At 57.0% G+C, this 15122-nt stretch overlaps 1 protein-coding gene across 1 annotated transcript in view; it reads left to right on the top strand.

Annotated features, from left to right (window-relative positions):
• The first annotated feature begins 624 nt into the window (after nucleotides 1–624).
• The window catches only part of PDPR (pyruvate dehydrogenase phosphatase regulatory subunit), a 35577-nt gene continuing 21079 nt past the window's right edge, over nucleotides 625–15122 (top strand). The window contains exons 1-6 of the mRNA XM_009905897.2: nucleotides 625–881; nucleotides 3596–3729; nucleotides 6209–6290; nucleotides 7296–7459; nucleotides 9288–9409; nucleotides 10505–10622. Coding sequence (XP_009904199.2) covers nucleotides 655–881; nucleotides 3596–3729; nucleotides 6209–6290; nucleotides 7296–7459; nucleotides 9288–9409; nucleotides 10505–10622 — 847 coding nt within the window. The 5' untranslated portion in view covers nucleotides 625–654. The remainder of the gene's footprint in view (nucleotides 882–3595; nucleotides 3730–6208; nucleotides 6291–7295; nucleotides 7460–9287; nucleotides 9410–10504; nucleotides 10623–15122) is intronic.

The following is a 15122-nucleotide window of genomic DNA, read 5'->3' as shown; positions in this document are numbered from 1 at the left end:
GCTGAGAGGAACCTCTCCGCTTACGGTGTTTAAACTGGGCTGAGCCGGGGTGAGGTGGGACCGCGCTCAGGGGTCCGGGGTGACGACTTGTGCAACTAACATCGCCGGACAGCGCCTCCAGTTCCTCCTCCTAGCTGCTCTGATCGCAGGCTCTTATTTCCTTTCTCAGCTCGAGGCCTGACAACCTTAATAATCAAGCCCCGTGTTAACCCCAGCCGTTAGGAAAGATTTCAGAGCACCTTCTGTGTCTTCTGGCTCGTTCCAAGCTACTTGTCGACCGTGCGGACGTCCTCACCCTTCTTCTCTAGCTCTCCTTTGCTCGGTTCTGCTCGAGTTCAGCTGACCTCAAAAAGCCGAAGCCGTAGCGCTGTGCACCCGTGACACGACCCGAGTTTAAACCTTGCTAGCGAGGCTGTCCTTTCAGCACCAGATAACCAGCGTCTGTTTACTCCTCAGCTTGGCCCGGCCACGCCATGTGATGCCTGCTGCTGCCAGCTTGTGTATAATAAGAGAAGCAGTAACGTGATTCTCCCCCTTTTTTTCCCCCCTTCCTAGAAGGAGTGGTGCTGGGTGCAGCCTGAGCACACCGCGGTGGTGGCTGGAGGGAGAGCTGCCAGGTCCCTGCCGAAGGAGAGCTGCCAGCTCCCTGCCGGGATGTTCCTGCGCTTGCTCTCGGACGTGCGGTGGCGAGCGGCGCACCCCAAATGGAGAGGAGCGACCTGCTCCTGCAGGAGCACCTCCAGCACGGCAGAGCCTCACCCAATTGCCCTGCCAGCGCAGGCACAGGTGGTCATCTGTGGTGGTGGAATCATGGGCACCTCTGTGGCGTACCACCTCTCCAAGATGGGTTGGAAGGACATAGTCTTGCTCGAGCAGGGCAGGTAAGGAGCTCCGGGCAGCAGGACCAAAGGAAAAGGCATTCCACACGTAGCAGCAGCTGCTAGGGGGTGGCTTGAAAGTGGGAGAGGGCAGATTGAGGCTGGGGAGGAGGAAGAAAATCTTGGCAGTGAGGGTGGGGAGACACTGGGATGGGTTGCCTGGGGGGAGGTTGTGGATCTCCCCTCCCTGGAGGTGCTCAAGGCTAGGTTGGATGAGGCCTTGAGCAAGCTGGGCTGGTGGGAAGTGCCCCTGGCCATGGTGTGTGTGTGGGGGGGGTTACAACTAGATGATCTTAAAGGTCCCTTCCAACCCAAATCATTCCATTCTTTGTTTTCACCTGGGCTGGGACCTGTGGAATAAGTTTACACTGAATGTTAGTAGCAGCACTGCTGCTTTCTGAGCACAGGGGCAGAGCTGCATGGGGAGGGGGGATCCCTTGTGTGGTTGTGATGGATTAGCCCTGCTTAAGGCTGAGCTCCCACACAGCTGTTCACTTCTCCTCCTCAGCAAGACATGCAGAAAGCAGGCTGAAGAAGCTCATGGATCAAGATTGAAGCATGGAAATTGCTTGCCAGTTACTGCTGGGGGCAAAACAGGCTTACCTTAATGAGAATTAGTCTAAAGTAATTAAGTCTTTTATTTCTTGCCACTTAAACCAGATTCAGGTAGTGAGAAGCCACCAAAGCCACCTTTCCTTCCCCATGCTTCGCTTCACTCCTCTACTGCAGGGTTTTCAGCCCCACTGCTCTGCCTCGAGAAGCACAGGAGTGGATGGTGTGGGTATGAGCAGTGCTGGGCTCCAGGGGAGTCTCTCATGGGGTGCAGCTCCTCTTGGGACATCTCTGGCCTGCTATGGCCTTTCCATGGAGCCCAGCTCCTTTGGGAGAGTTCCATCTGCTGTGGTGTAGCCACAGGTAGTCATGTAAGCTATGATGGGACTGGCAAAGCTGGACCATTGTAAGGGAGCTAGGAACCTGTGTAGATCATCCAGCCCCTAACTGATCCTCCCTAGAGGCAGGATGAGATGTGAAGCTTTGCACCACCTGCAAAGCTTAGTAGGGATTGCAGGAGGTGTGGGGCTTAAGAGCAGGACACCACTGAAGCAGCCCCCTGCAAGCTGGTTGCAGCTGATCTGTCTGAGGCAGGATTTAGTGCCTGTCTGTAAAGCAGCCAAGGCCAGCACAGCTTGGCTGAAGCCCAGCCAGCCCTGGTGTGCTCCTTGGGGAGCTGCACCTATAGCCTGGGGGCAGAGCATGTGGATCCTGGTGAAAGCTGACTCTGCAGCCCTCACCTGTGGGTTAGAGTTTCATTTCAGGGGCCCATTTGTGGTGGTCTCATTAAGCAGTTTGGCTGCCTTGGCTATGAGGCAGAGCTTGAGAGTTTTGAAGAGGAGCCTCCAGGGAGGGGGCTTCTACCACCTCCCTGGGCAACCTCTTCCAGTGTCTCACCAAGAATCACCTAAGAATCACTTAGGTTGAAAAGGACCTTTTAAGCTCATCAAGTCCAACCCATTCTGTGAGATGGAAAACATCAGCATTCAGGACTAGTGACAGAGGAGAGGGTTTGGAAGGCAGCATGGCTTCAGAAGTGAGCTCAGGGTTGCTGAGCCCAGAGAGTGGTGGTGAATGGTGCCACAGCCAGCTGGCAGCCAGGCACCAGTGGTGTGCCCCAGGGAGCAGTGCTGGGCCCCATGCTCTTTAACATCTTCATTGATGATCTGGAGGAGGGCAGTGAGTCCATCAGCAGGAAATCTGCAGCTGACAGCAAGCTGGGGGCAGGAGTTGATCTGCTGGAGGGTAGAGAGGCTCTGCAGAGGGACCTCGACAGGCTGGGCAGAGGGGCAGGGGCCAAGGGCAGGAGATTGAACACAGCCAAGTGCCAGGGGCTGCACTTTGGCCACAGCAACCCCAGGCAGTGCTACAGGCTGGGGACAGAGTGGCTGAGAGCAGCCAGGCAGAGAGGGACCTGGGGGTGCTGGTTGATGGTAGGCTGAACATGAGCCTGCAGTGTGCCCAGGCAGCCAAGAGGGCCAATGGCATCCTGGCCTGCATCAGGCAGAGTGTGGCCAGCAGGAGCAGGGAGCTCATCCTGCCCTGTGCTCAGCACTGGTTAGGCCACACCTTGAGTCCTGTGTCCAGCTCTGGGCTCCTCAGGTCAGGAAAGAGGTTGAGCTGCTGGAAGGTGTCCAGAGAAGGGCAACAAAGTTGGTGAGGGGCTTGGAACACAGCCCTGGGAGGAGAGGCTGAGGGAGCTGGGGTTGGAGCCTGCAGAAGAGGAGGCTCAGGGGAGACCTTCTTGCTCTCTCCAACTCCCTGCAGGGAGGTTGTAGACAGGAAGGGGTTGGTCTCTTCTCCCAGGCAAGCAGCACCAGAACAAGAGGACACAGTCTCAGGCTGTGGCAGGGGAGGTTTAGGCTGGATGTTAGGAAGAAGTTCTACACAGAGAGAGTGATTGGCCCTTGGGATGTGCTGTCCAGGTTGGTGGTGGAGTCCCCATCCCTGGAGGTGTTCAGGAGGAGACTTGAGAGGGTGCTTGGTGCCATGGTTGAGTTGATTAGGTGGTGCTGGTTGATGGGTTGGACTTGATGGTCTTGAAGGCCTCTTCCAACCTGGTTTATTCTGTTCTATAATTCCCCTTGGCCCAGTGCCTCTGGGGGAGAGGCTGGTGCCTGCTTGTGCTGTCAGCTGGCTGAGGCCTCTTGCCACTTCCCCTGCAGGCTGGCTGCTGGCACCACTCGCTTCTGCGCCGGCATCGTGAGCATGGCCCGGCCCGTGTCCATCGAGCTGAAGATGGCAGACTACTCAAACAAGCTCTACCAGCAGCTGGAGCAGGAGACAGGAGTGAACACAGGTACTGAAATCCTGGAGTAAGCTGTGAGCAGCTGGCTCAAGGTATTGGCACTGAAGGGGAGGGATGGCACTTCTGCAGGTGTCGGCTGTTCCCGCTCAAAAGCGAAGCACGCCGACCGAGCCGGAGGCAAAGAGCTGTTGGAGGCAGGCAGAAGAGCATCAGATGGTCAAACCCAAGGCAGACTGCTCCAAACTGGGGGCACTTTTGTGTTGTCTGTAATGTGGGCAAACACAGGGGGACTTTCACAAGGACTTTACAAAGTCTGTTGCAGTGCCTGGAGCAAATGGCCCACTTGTGGTTGGCCTCCAGGGTCTTGGCAGGGCCTGGGCCTCCAGGGTCTTGGCAGGGCCTGGGCCTCCAGGGTCTTGGCAGGGCCTGGGCCTCCAGGGTCTTGGCAGGGTCTGTTCCAAGCTTCTGTGATTGTTTTCTGCACCAATTCCCTTCTCAGAAAGAGAAGAAACAGAAGCACCAAGGCAAAAGGAGACCATAGATTCACAGTAAGGTTTAGGTTGGAATGGACCTTAAAGATCATCCAGTTGCAAGCCCCTGCCCCATGGGCAGGGATACCTCCCACCAGCCCAGCTTGCTCAAGGCCTCATCCAGCCTGGCCTTGAGCCACCTCCAGGGAAAGGGCAGCCACAACCTCCCTGGGCAACCTGTGCCTGTGTCTACCCTCCCTCACTGTCAAGCATTTCTTCCTCAGCTCCACTCTCAATCTCCCCTCTTCGAGCTCAAAGCCATTGTCCCTCATCCTGTCACTCCCAGCCCTTGTCCAGAGTCCCTCCCCAGCTCTCCTGGAGCCCCTTTCATGTACTGGAGGGCAGCTCTAAGGTCTCTCTGGAGCTTGTCTTGCTCTGTTCTCACCCTGGAAATGAGGAGTACTGAAATTCTTCCTTTCCTTCCAAAATGCTCCTGATAAGAACAACTTGGTCAGTGGAAGCTTTCTGCTGGCAAGGCCTAGTGTCAGAGGCAGCAGAGGTTAAGAACTCTGCCTTCAATTAAGCTCAGGTTCAGTCTCCTGCAGGTGGTGGAGTCCCCAAGGGTCTGTGTGTGGTGGTTGAGGTTTTGCTCTTCTGAGCAGCTATCAGCTCTCTTTGGTTTGGTTTTTTCCAGTCACCTCTCTCTTTTAATAGATAACCCTGTGTGAAGTTGATTCTCTGTAAATAAGAGAATGGTTGGAAGGGACCTCTGGAGGTCATCCAGTCCAACCCCTGCTGCTAAAGGCAGGGGGAGCCCACAGCAGCTTGCCCAGGATGGCAGTGGCCAAGGTGGGGTTGGAAGCTCTCCAGACAAGGAGACTCCACAACCTCTCTGGGCAGCCTAATGATAGAATTACTTGAATCATGGAATGGGCTAGGTTGGAGGAGGGGATGAAGTCCCTCATCACTAAATGTGCAGATGACACCAAGCTGGGGGCAGGAGTTGATCTGCTGGAGGGTAGAGAGGCTCTGCAGAGGGACCTCAACAGGCTGGGCAGAGGGGCAGAGGCCAACAGGATGGCATTCAACTGGTCCAGGGGCTGCACTTTGGCCACAGCAACCCCAGGCGGTGCTGCAGGCTGGGGGCAGAGTGGCTGAGAGCAGCCAGGCAGAAAGGGACCTGGGGGGAGTGGTGGAGAGCAGCTGAACAAGAGCCAGCAGTGTGCCCAGGGGGCCAAGAAGGCCAAGGGCAGCCTGGCCTGCAGCAGGCAGAGTGTGGCCAGCAGGAGCAGGGAGCTCATCCTGCCCTGTGCTCAGCACTGCTCAGGCCACACCTGGAGTCCTGTGTCCAGCTCTGGGCTCCTCAGGTCAGGAAAGAGGTTGAGCTGCTGGAAGGTGTCCAGAGAAGGGCAACAAAGCTGGGGAGGGGTCTGGGGCACAGCCCTGGGAGGAGAGGCTGAGGGAGCTGGGGTTGGAGCCTGCAGAAGAGGAGGCTCAGGGGAGACTTCATTGCTCTCTGCAACTCCCTGCAGGGAGGTTGGAGCCAGGTGGGGGTTGGTCTCTTCTCCCAGGCCCCCAGCACCAGCACAAGAGGACACAGTCTCAACCTGTGCCAGGGGAAGTTTAGGCTGGAGGGGAGGAGAAAGTTCTTCCCAGAGAGAGTCATTCATCATTGGGATGTGCTGCCCAGGGAGGTGGTGGAGTCCCCAGCCCTGGAGGTGTTCAAGAGGGGGTTGGATGTGGCCCTTGGAGCCATGGTTTAGCAGCCAGGAGGTGTTGGGTGCCAGGTTGGACTTGATGATCTCTGAGGTCTTCTCCAACCTTATTGATTCTGAGTGTTGACCTTCAGAGGTCACCAAGTTGAAGCCCCAGTGCAAGCAGGAAGAAGCTGAGAGGTTGAGGTGATGCAGCTTTTCAGGAGCAGCTGCTGAGCCTTTGAAGGTGTTTGGGGAGCCTGGGATTTCCCAGGCTGCTGAGCAGTGGGAGCAAGGGCTTCTGAGATGAAAAAGACTTGGGAGATCCCTAATCCAAACCTGACCTAGCTTTGGTTGTTGCCCTAGGCTATGTGAAGACAGGCTCCATCTCCCTGGCCCAGACCCAGGACCGCCTCATCTCCCTGAAGCGCATCGCCTCCTCCCTCAAGTACGTAAGGGCCAGGAGCTGCTGCTGCCCCTCCAGCCTGCCCCAGCTCCCCTGCTGCCACCCTGTGGTGGGGTGAAATTCCACCCCCCCACCCCCCCAACATCAATCTGTCAGTTGGAAAGCAAATGAAGCTGTGTTTGCAAAGCAGAACAAGAATCTGAATCTGAAAGGCAATGACTGTGGACGAAATCTCCACTGCTTACCTAGGTTTTAGAGTTTATAACCAGCACAAGAAGCCCTCCCTGGGCAAACCAGGGGGCTGCCAATAGCTTTCCCCTCTTCCCTACCCCCTGGGCAAGGGACAGGAGAGGAAGAGCAGAGAGTTGCTGTTGGTTGCCTAACCGCCACGAGAGCGCAGTCAAGGTCAGCAAAGGCAGCAGAAGCACAGAGAGAGAGAGAAAGCCAAAAAGAGAGGGAAGGTTAGTGCCCCAAACCTCACCTTTGTGTCAGAGGTTTGTCCCATGGGGATGGTTTAGGCCTTGTCACCATTTCTCTCTTTACAGCCAGATTTAGTCACGTTCTGCTACTTGCTGTTCAAGATCTGTGGCAACATTTTGAAGGTACAGCCTCAAACTGTACCACAGAGTCCTAGGGGACAGCAGAGTTCTCCATGGGACATTTTGTGGCCTTCCAGTGTCTGCAGGGGGCCTACAAGAAAGCTAGGGAGGGCCCTTTTAGGGTGTCAGGGAGGGCCCTTTTAGGGTGTCAGGGAGGGCCCTTTTAGGGTGTCAGGGAGGGCCCTTTTAGGGTGTCAGGGAGGGCCCTTTTAGGGTGTCAGGGAGGGCCCTTTTAGGGTGTCAGGGAGGGCCCTTTCAGGGTGTCAGGGAGGGCCCTTTCAGGGTGTCAGGGAGGGCCCTTTCAGGGTGTCAGGGAGTGGTTAGGACTGGGGGAGGGAGGAGGAATGGAAGAAAATTGGAGCTGGGCAGATTCAGACTGGATGTGAGGAAGAAGTTCTGCCCCGCGAGAAGAGCTAACAGCAGCCTTTCCCTTCTCTCCTTGGGGCAGGGTCATGGGGATCCCTTGTGAAATCATCACCCCAAAGCAAGTGGCACAGCTCCACCCACTGATCAACATCCATGACCTGGTGGGGGCCATGTATGTGCCCGAAGATGCCTTGGTGTCATCTGCCAACGTGAGCCTCGCTCTGGCCACCGCCGCCTCCCGCAACGGTACGAGGTTGTTCTTGCTTGCTTGCTTGGGTTTGGTTTGGTTTGGTGGTTTATCATCCCCAGAGGCCCCTCCTGCATGAATGGCTTCCTCCTTTCCAGCCAACAAAGCCATGCTCTGCATCTCTTTTTGGGGGTGCCAAGAGCTGGAATGCAGAACTTGGTTAGGTCTGTAAGGTTCGGGCCGCTTCGAATCGACGCTTCGCCCTCCGGCCCCGCTCAGAAACGCAGCCTGGATGCTGTTGTGATGTGCTGAGTCATAGGATGTTAGGGCTTGGGAAGGACCTTTGAAGGTCAGCATGTCCAACACCCCACCCCTGCCAGAGCAGAATCCAGCACAGGTCACACAGGAGCGCATCCAGATGGGGCTTGAGTGTCTCCAGAGGAGGAGACTCCACAACCGCTCTCTGGGCAGCAGCTCTGTGACCCTCCCAGTGAAGAAGTTCCTCCTCATGTTGAGGTGGAACCTCCTGTGCTGTGGTTTATATCCATCACCCCTTGTCCTGTCACAGGGTGCAGCTGAGCAGAGCCTGGCCCTTCCCTCTTTGACCCCCAGACCCCAGATATTTGTAGACATCCCTCTCAGTCTTCTCCAGACTAAACAGTTGTGCAGCTTTGCTGTGCTCACAGGATGCCAGCGTGGTGAGAGTTGGAAGGGACCTCTGGAGATCATCCAGTCTGAGCCCCCTGCTAAAGCAGGGCACCCACAGCAGCTTGCCCAGGAGCACAACAGCCAGCTGGGGTTGGAATCTCCCCAGAGGAGGCTCCACAACCTCTCTGGGCAGCCTGCTCCAGGCTTCCAGCACCCTCACACCAAACAAGTCTCTCCTCCTGTTCAAATGGAACCTCCTGGGTTCCTGCCCTTTGTCCTGGGCACCACTGACAAGAGCCTGGCCCCAGCCTCTTGCCCCCCACAGCTCCTTTAGCTCTTGCTGAGCATTGCTCAGCTCCCCTCTGGGGCTGCTCTTCCCCAGGCTCTCAGCCCCAGGGCTCTCAGCCTTTGCTCCTCACAGCGCTGCTCCAGGCCCCTCAGCAGCTCTGCAGCCTCTGCTGGACTCTCTCCAGTAGTTCCCTGCCTCTCTTGAACTGGGGAGCCCAGAACTGGACCCAGCAGTCCAGACACAGCTTCACTAGGGCAGAGGGGGAGGGGAACCCGCCTCGGCCTGCCGGTCACACTGACTTGTCCGATGCCCTGGGGGTGCACCCCCGTGGGTGGCTGAAGAGGGTGGGGAGCACCAAGCAGCCCAGAGACACAAGAAACAGCTCCCAGAAGCCCAGCTCACCCTCGTCCAGCGTGCCCAGCACGGCCTGGTGGTAGCCCTCCTGGGCAGCACTGCGGGCCAGGGGCAGGAGGCTGCTGTCCTGCCGCCCCAGCAGCACCCTCCGCACCTTGCGCTGCCCCCGCAGGAAGAAGAGCGCCCGGCGGGCACCCAGCTCGGCCGCCTTGTCCAGGCAGGGCAGCAGCCCCCTGCAGCCCCCGCAGCCCCCGCAGCCCCCGCAGCCCCCGCAGCCCCCGCAGCCCCCCGCAGCCCCCCGCAGCCCCCGCAGCCCCCGCAGCCCCCGCAGCCCCCGCAGCCCCCGCAGCCCCGCTCCCCCTCTGGGGCTGCTCTTCTCCAGCCTCAACAGCCCCAGGGCTCTCAGCCTTTGCTCCTCCACAGAGCTGCTCCAGGTCCCCTCAAGCGGCTCCTTGGCCTCCACTGGGGTCTCTGCAGTCGCTCACTGGCTGAAAGAGACCCCAGGCACTGAGGCTGAGTTGAAGGGCTCCATGTGGGCAGGCTGACACCTCAGGAGGAAGCCTTGTGGGCCACTGACTTCCCTCTGCCCTCTGCAGGCGTCCAGATCCACGAGCGGACGAGCGTCAGCCACGTCTCGGTCCAGAAGGGTCGTGTGACAGCAGTGGAGACTGACAGGGGACAGATCCAGTGCCAGTACTTTGTCAACTGTGCTGGCCAGGTCCAGTTGCTAACATTTCCCTCTCTCTTCTTTCCTTCATTCCAGAGCTGCCCTCGGGGGTGTGGTCAGCCTCCTTTGGCGCTCTGGGTGTGGGGGTTTATGGTCTGTGCTTGGGGTTTGTCCTTGGTGGTTCAGATCATGAGCAAAGAGAGCTGGTTGGGCTGGGTTGGGTTGGACTGGGTTGGGCTGGGTTGGGTTGGAAAAGCCCTCTGAGATGGTTGAGTCCAGACATCAACCCAACCCCACCATGGCCATCAAACCATGGCCCCAAGTGCTATGGCCACACCTTTCTGGAACACCCTCTGGCATGGGGACTCCACCACCTTCCTGGGCAGCCTCTGCCAGTCCCTGACCACTCATCTCCTCTCCAGCCTAACCCTCCCCTGGTACAATCCCAGGCCATTTCCTCTCCTCCTATCACTTGGTACTGGGGTGAAGAGACCAACCCCTACCTCACTTCAGCCTTCTTTCAGGGAGCTGTAGAGAGCAAAGAGGCCTCCCCTCAGCCTCCTTTTCTCCAGATCAAACACCCCCAAGCCCCTCAGCTGCGTCTCCCCAGCCCTCTTCTCCAGGCCCTTCCCCAGCTTTGTTGCCCTTCTGAGGACCTGCTCCAGCCCTTCAATGTCCTTCTTGAAGTGAGGGACCCAAAACTGACCTCAGGATTCAAGGTGTGTCCTCCCCTGTGCCCACTACAGGAGCACCATCACCTCCCTGCTCCTGCTGGCCACACCATTGCTGATCCAGACCAGGCTGCTGGTGGCCTTCTTGGCCACCTGAGCACACTGCTGGCCCATGTTCAGATGTTTATCTCTTTTGAGATTGAAGGGACTAAACAAAACCTTATCAATCATTTAGGTTGGAAAAGACCTTGGAGAGCATCCCCTCCCAACCCTTAACCCAGCACTCACCACCAAACCACGGCCCTCAGCACCACATCTCCACAGCTCTTCAGTCCCTACAGGGGTGGGGACTCTTTGGCCTCTTGCCAAAGCACACCCAGAGAGGGGAGCTCCCCACCCATTTGCCCTGCCTCGTTGTTTTCTTCCCTGGAGTTTTCCTTTGCCTCCTGACCTCTGCACCATGTTGCTCTTTCAGTGGGCCTATGAGTTGGGCCACTCCGTGGGGGAACCGGTCAACATCCCACTCCATGCCTGTGAGCACTTCTACCTCCTGACTCATCCCTTGAAGGAGCCACTACCAAGCAACTTACCAAGTAAGGGTTCTTCAGCTTCACTTTTCCATGTCTGATCCCAGCCACAGAATCACAGGATTGCCAGGGTTGGAAGGGACCTCGAGGATCATCCAGTGCCAACCCCCCTGCCACGGGCAGGGACACCTCACCCCTAGAGCAGGTTGCTCACAACCACCTCCAGCCTGGCCTTAAAAACCTCCAGGGATGGGGTTTCTGCTGTCCCTGGAGGGTTTTAGCTCTGTGTTCCCAGCCAGGTGCATCCACAGCTTTCCTGTCCATGGCTAAATTGCTGCTGTGGGACATCTCAGGTGAAGTAACACCTTCTTTACCTCAGTTTTTACTACCTGGAAAGAACGTCTACCAGACAGCTGGCCTGCAGAACTGGCAGAGGGAGCCAGGGAGCTGCATGGTTTCCCTTTGTTCCATGAGCAAGTGATAGGAGCTCTCCTCAGCAGCTTGGACCCCCACAAGTCCATGGGACCAGATGGGATCCATCCTAGGGTGCTGAGAGAGCTGGCAGATGAGCTGGCCAAACCACTCTCCATTATTTTTCATCAGTCCTGGCTCACTGGAGAGATCCCAGCTGACTGGAAGCTGGCCAACGTGGTGCCCATCCACAAGAAGGGCCGGTTGGATGAGCCAGGGAATTACAGGCCTGTCAGCCTGACCTCAGTACCAGGAAAGATTATGGAGCAGGTCATCCTGAGTACAATCACACAACACTTGGAGGATGGCCAAGGGATCAGGCCCAGCCAGCATGGGTTTAGGAAGGGCAGGTCCTGCCTGACCAACCTGATCTCCTTCTATGATCAGGTGACCCGCCTGGTGGATGTGGGGAGGCCTGTGGATGTAGTCTACCTGGACCTCAGCAAGGCCTTTGACACCGTTCCCCATAGCAAACTCCTGGCCAAGCTGTCAGCCCATGGCTTGGATGGGAGCACACTGCGATGGGTTAGGAACTGGCTGGAGGGCCGAGCCCAGAGAGTGGTAGTGAATGGTGCCACATCCAGCTGGCAGCCAGTCACCAGTGGTGTGCCCCAGGGATCAGTGCTGGGCCCCATGCTCTTTAACATCTTTATTGATGATCTGGACGAGGGCATCGAGTCCATCATCAGTAAATTTGCTGACGACACCAAGCTGGGGGCAGGAGTTGAGCTGCTGGAGGGTAGAGAGGCTCTGCAGAGGGACCTCGACAGGCTGGGCAGTTGGGCAGAGTCCAACGGCATGAGATTTAACACATCCAAGTGCCGGGTTCTGCACATTGGCCACAGCAACCCCATGCAGAGCTACAGGCTGGGGTCAGAGTGGCTGGAGAGCAGTCAGGCTGAGAGGGACCTGGGGGTGCTGGTCGACGGTAGACTGAACATGAGCCTGCAGTGTGCCCAGGCAGCTAAGAGGGCCAATGGCATCCTGGCCTGCATCAGGAACAGTGTGGCCAGCAGGAGCAGGGAGGTCATTCTGCCCCTGTACACTGCACTGGTTAGGCCGCACCTCGAGTACTGTGTCCAGTTCTGGGCCCCTCAGTTTAGGAAGGATGTTGACTTGCTGGAACGAGTCCAGAGAAGAGCAACAAAGTTGGTGAGGGGTTTGGAACATAAGCCCTACGAGGAGAGGCTGAGGGAGCTGGGGTTGCTTAGCCTGGAGAAGAGGAGACTCAGGGGTGACCTTATTACTCTCTACAACTATCTGAAGGGAGGTTGTAGACAGACAGATGTTGGTCTCTTCTCCCAGGCAAGCAGTACCAGAACAAGAGGACACAGTCTCAGGCTGCGCCAGGGGAGGTTCAGGCTGGATGTTAGAAAAAAGTTCTATACAGAGAGAGTGATTGCACATTGGAATGGGCTGCCTGGGGAGGTGGTGGAGTCGCCATCACTGGAGGTTTTTAGGAGAAGACTTGACGGGGTGCTTGGTGCTGTGGGTTAGTTGCTTGGGCGGTGTTGGATTGGTGATGGGTTGGACGCGATGATCTTGAAGGTCTCTTCCAACCTGGTTTATTCTATGTATTCTATGTATTCTATGTATTCTATGTATTCTAAGTACCATCAATGCTTCAAGTTGTCTCTACCACTGGAAGGAGCATTCCAGCCCTGACTGCCTGGCCTCTCCCCAGTGCTTCCCAGCTTCCTCATGCTGGTGGCCTGCCCCACACTGGATCAGTGACACAGCCCCAGTAAAATTCACTCTTCTTTGCCTAGAGAAGGGAGAGCAGAACAGCTCTTGGTGGAAGGTCTGGTCCTGGTTGCAGTTCCAGTGGAACTAATAAGGCAGTGCAGTGGTTTAGTGGTGCCACAAAGGATCTGTGCTTCCTTCTTGTGTCCTCCTGCTGGCTTGGGAAGCTCTTTATCCTAGAGTCATGGAATGGCTCAGGTTGGAAGGGACTTCCAACCCCCAACTCCTCCAACCCCCCTGCCATGGGCAGGGAGACCTCTCAACTAGACTTGGCTGCCCAAGGCCTCATCCAGTCTGGCTTTGAGCACCTACAGGGAGAAGGCATCCACAGCCTCCCTGGGCAGCCTGTTCCAGAGCCTCAGCACCCTCATAGTGAAGACCTTCTTCTAAGCTCCAGTCTAACCCTGTTCTGCCTCAGCTTCAAACCATTCCCCCTTGTCCTGTCTCTGGACACCATCAAGGAAAAGTCCCTCTGGAGCCTTCCTGTAGGATCCCTTCAGCTATTGGAAGGCAGCTCTAAGGATCCCCCTGGAGCCTTCCTGTAGGATCCCTGCAGCTGTTGGAAGGCAGCTCTAAGGATCCCCCTGGAGCCTTCCTGTAGGATCCCTGCAGCTGTTGGAAGGCAGCTCTAAGGATCCCCCTGGAGCCTTCCTGTAGGATCCCTTCAGCTATTGGAAGGCAGCTCTAAGGATCCCCCTGGAGCCTTCCTGTAGGATCCCTTCAGCTGTTGGAAGGCAGCTCTAAGGATCCCCCTGGAGCCTTCCTGTAGGATCCCTTCAGCTGTTGGAAGGCAGCTCTAAGGATCCCCCTGGAGCCTCCTTGTAGGATCCCTTCAGCTGTTGGAAGGCAGCTCTAAGGTTCCCCCTGGAGCCTCCTTGTAGGATCCCTTCAGCTGTTGGAAGGGAGCTCTAAGGATCCCTCTGGAGCCTTCCTGTAGGATCCCTTCAGCTATTGGAAGGCAGCTCTAAGGATCCCCCTGGAGCCTTCCTGTAGGATCCCTTCAGCTGTTGGAAGGGAGCTCTAATGTTCCCCCTGGAGCCTCCTTGTAGGATCCCTTCAGCTGTTGGAAGGCAGCTCTAAGGATCCCCCTGGAGCCTTCCTTGTAGGATCCCTTCAGCTATTGGAAGGCAGCTCTAAGGATCCCCCTGGAGCCTCCTTGTAGGATCCCTTCAGCTGTTGGAAGGCAGCTCTAAGGATCCCCCTGGAGCCTTCCTTGTAGGATCCCTTCAGCTATTGGAAGGCAACTCTAAGGTTCCCTCTGGAGCCTTCCTTGTAGGATCCCTTCAGCTATTGGAAGGGAGCTCTAAGGTTCCCCCTGGAGCCTTCCTTGTAGGATCCCTTCAGCTATTGGAAGGCAGCTCTAAGGATCCCCCTGGAGCCTCCTTGTAGGATCCCTTCAGCTGTTGGAAGGCAGCTCTAAGGATCCCCCTGGAGCCTTCCTTGTAGGATCCCTTCAGCTATTGGAAGGCAACTCTAAGGTTCCCTCTGGAGCCTCCTTGTAGGATCCCTTCAGCTATTGGAAGGCAGCTCTAAGGATCCCCCTGGAGCCTTCCTGTAGGATCCCTTCAGCTATTGGAAGGCAGCTCTAAGGATCCCCCTGGAGCCTTCCTGTAGGATCCCTTCAGCTATTGGAAGGCAGCTCTAAGGATCCCCCTGGAGCCTTCCTGTAGGATCCCTGCAGCTATTGGAAGGCAGCTCTAAGGATCCCCCTGGAGCCTTCCTGTAGGATCCCTTCAGCTGTTGGAAGGGAGCTCTAAGGATCCCCCTGGAGCCTTCCTTGTAGGATCCCTTCAGCTATTGGAAGGCAGCTCTAAGGATCCCTCTGGAGCCTTCCTGTAGGATCCCTTCAGCTGTTGGAAGGCAGCTCTAAGGATCCCCCTGGAGCCTTCCTGTAGGATCCCTTCAGCTGTTGGAAGGGAGCTCTAAGGATCCCCCTGGAGCCTTCCTGTAGGATCCCTTCAGCTGTTGGAAGGCAGCTCTAAGGATCCCCCTGGAGCCTTCCTGTAGGATCCCTGCAGCTATTGGAAGGCAGCTCTAAGGTTCCCCCTGGAGCCTTCCTTGTAGGATCCCTTCAGCTATTGGAAGGCAGCTCTAAGGTTCCCCTTGGAGCCTCCTTGTAGGATCCCTTCAGCTGTTGGAAGGCAGCTCTAAGGATCCCTCTGGAGCCATGTCTCCTGCAGGCTTTGGGTTCCCTTTGTTCTGCTGTGCTGACCTCCATGGCTGTGGAGGGATGAGCAATCCCAAGTGGCTCACCAGGGCGTCCCGTGAGAAGCAGGAGGCTGTGGAAGTGTGGGGTGGGTGGCTGAGGCCATGTCAGGAGGTCACCAGCCCCCCCACCCTTGGTGTCTGAGC

This window comes from Dryobates pubescens, chromosome 19, assembly GCF_014839835.1.
Source record: "Dryobates pubescens isolate bDryPub1 chromosome 19, bDryPub1.pri, whole genome shotgun sequence".
NCBI classification, from domain to species: Eukaryota; Metazoa; Chordata; class Aves; order Piciformes; family Picidae; genus Dryobates; species Dryobates pubescens.
This window is presented reverse-complemented; position numbering and strand designations above follow the sequence as displayed.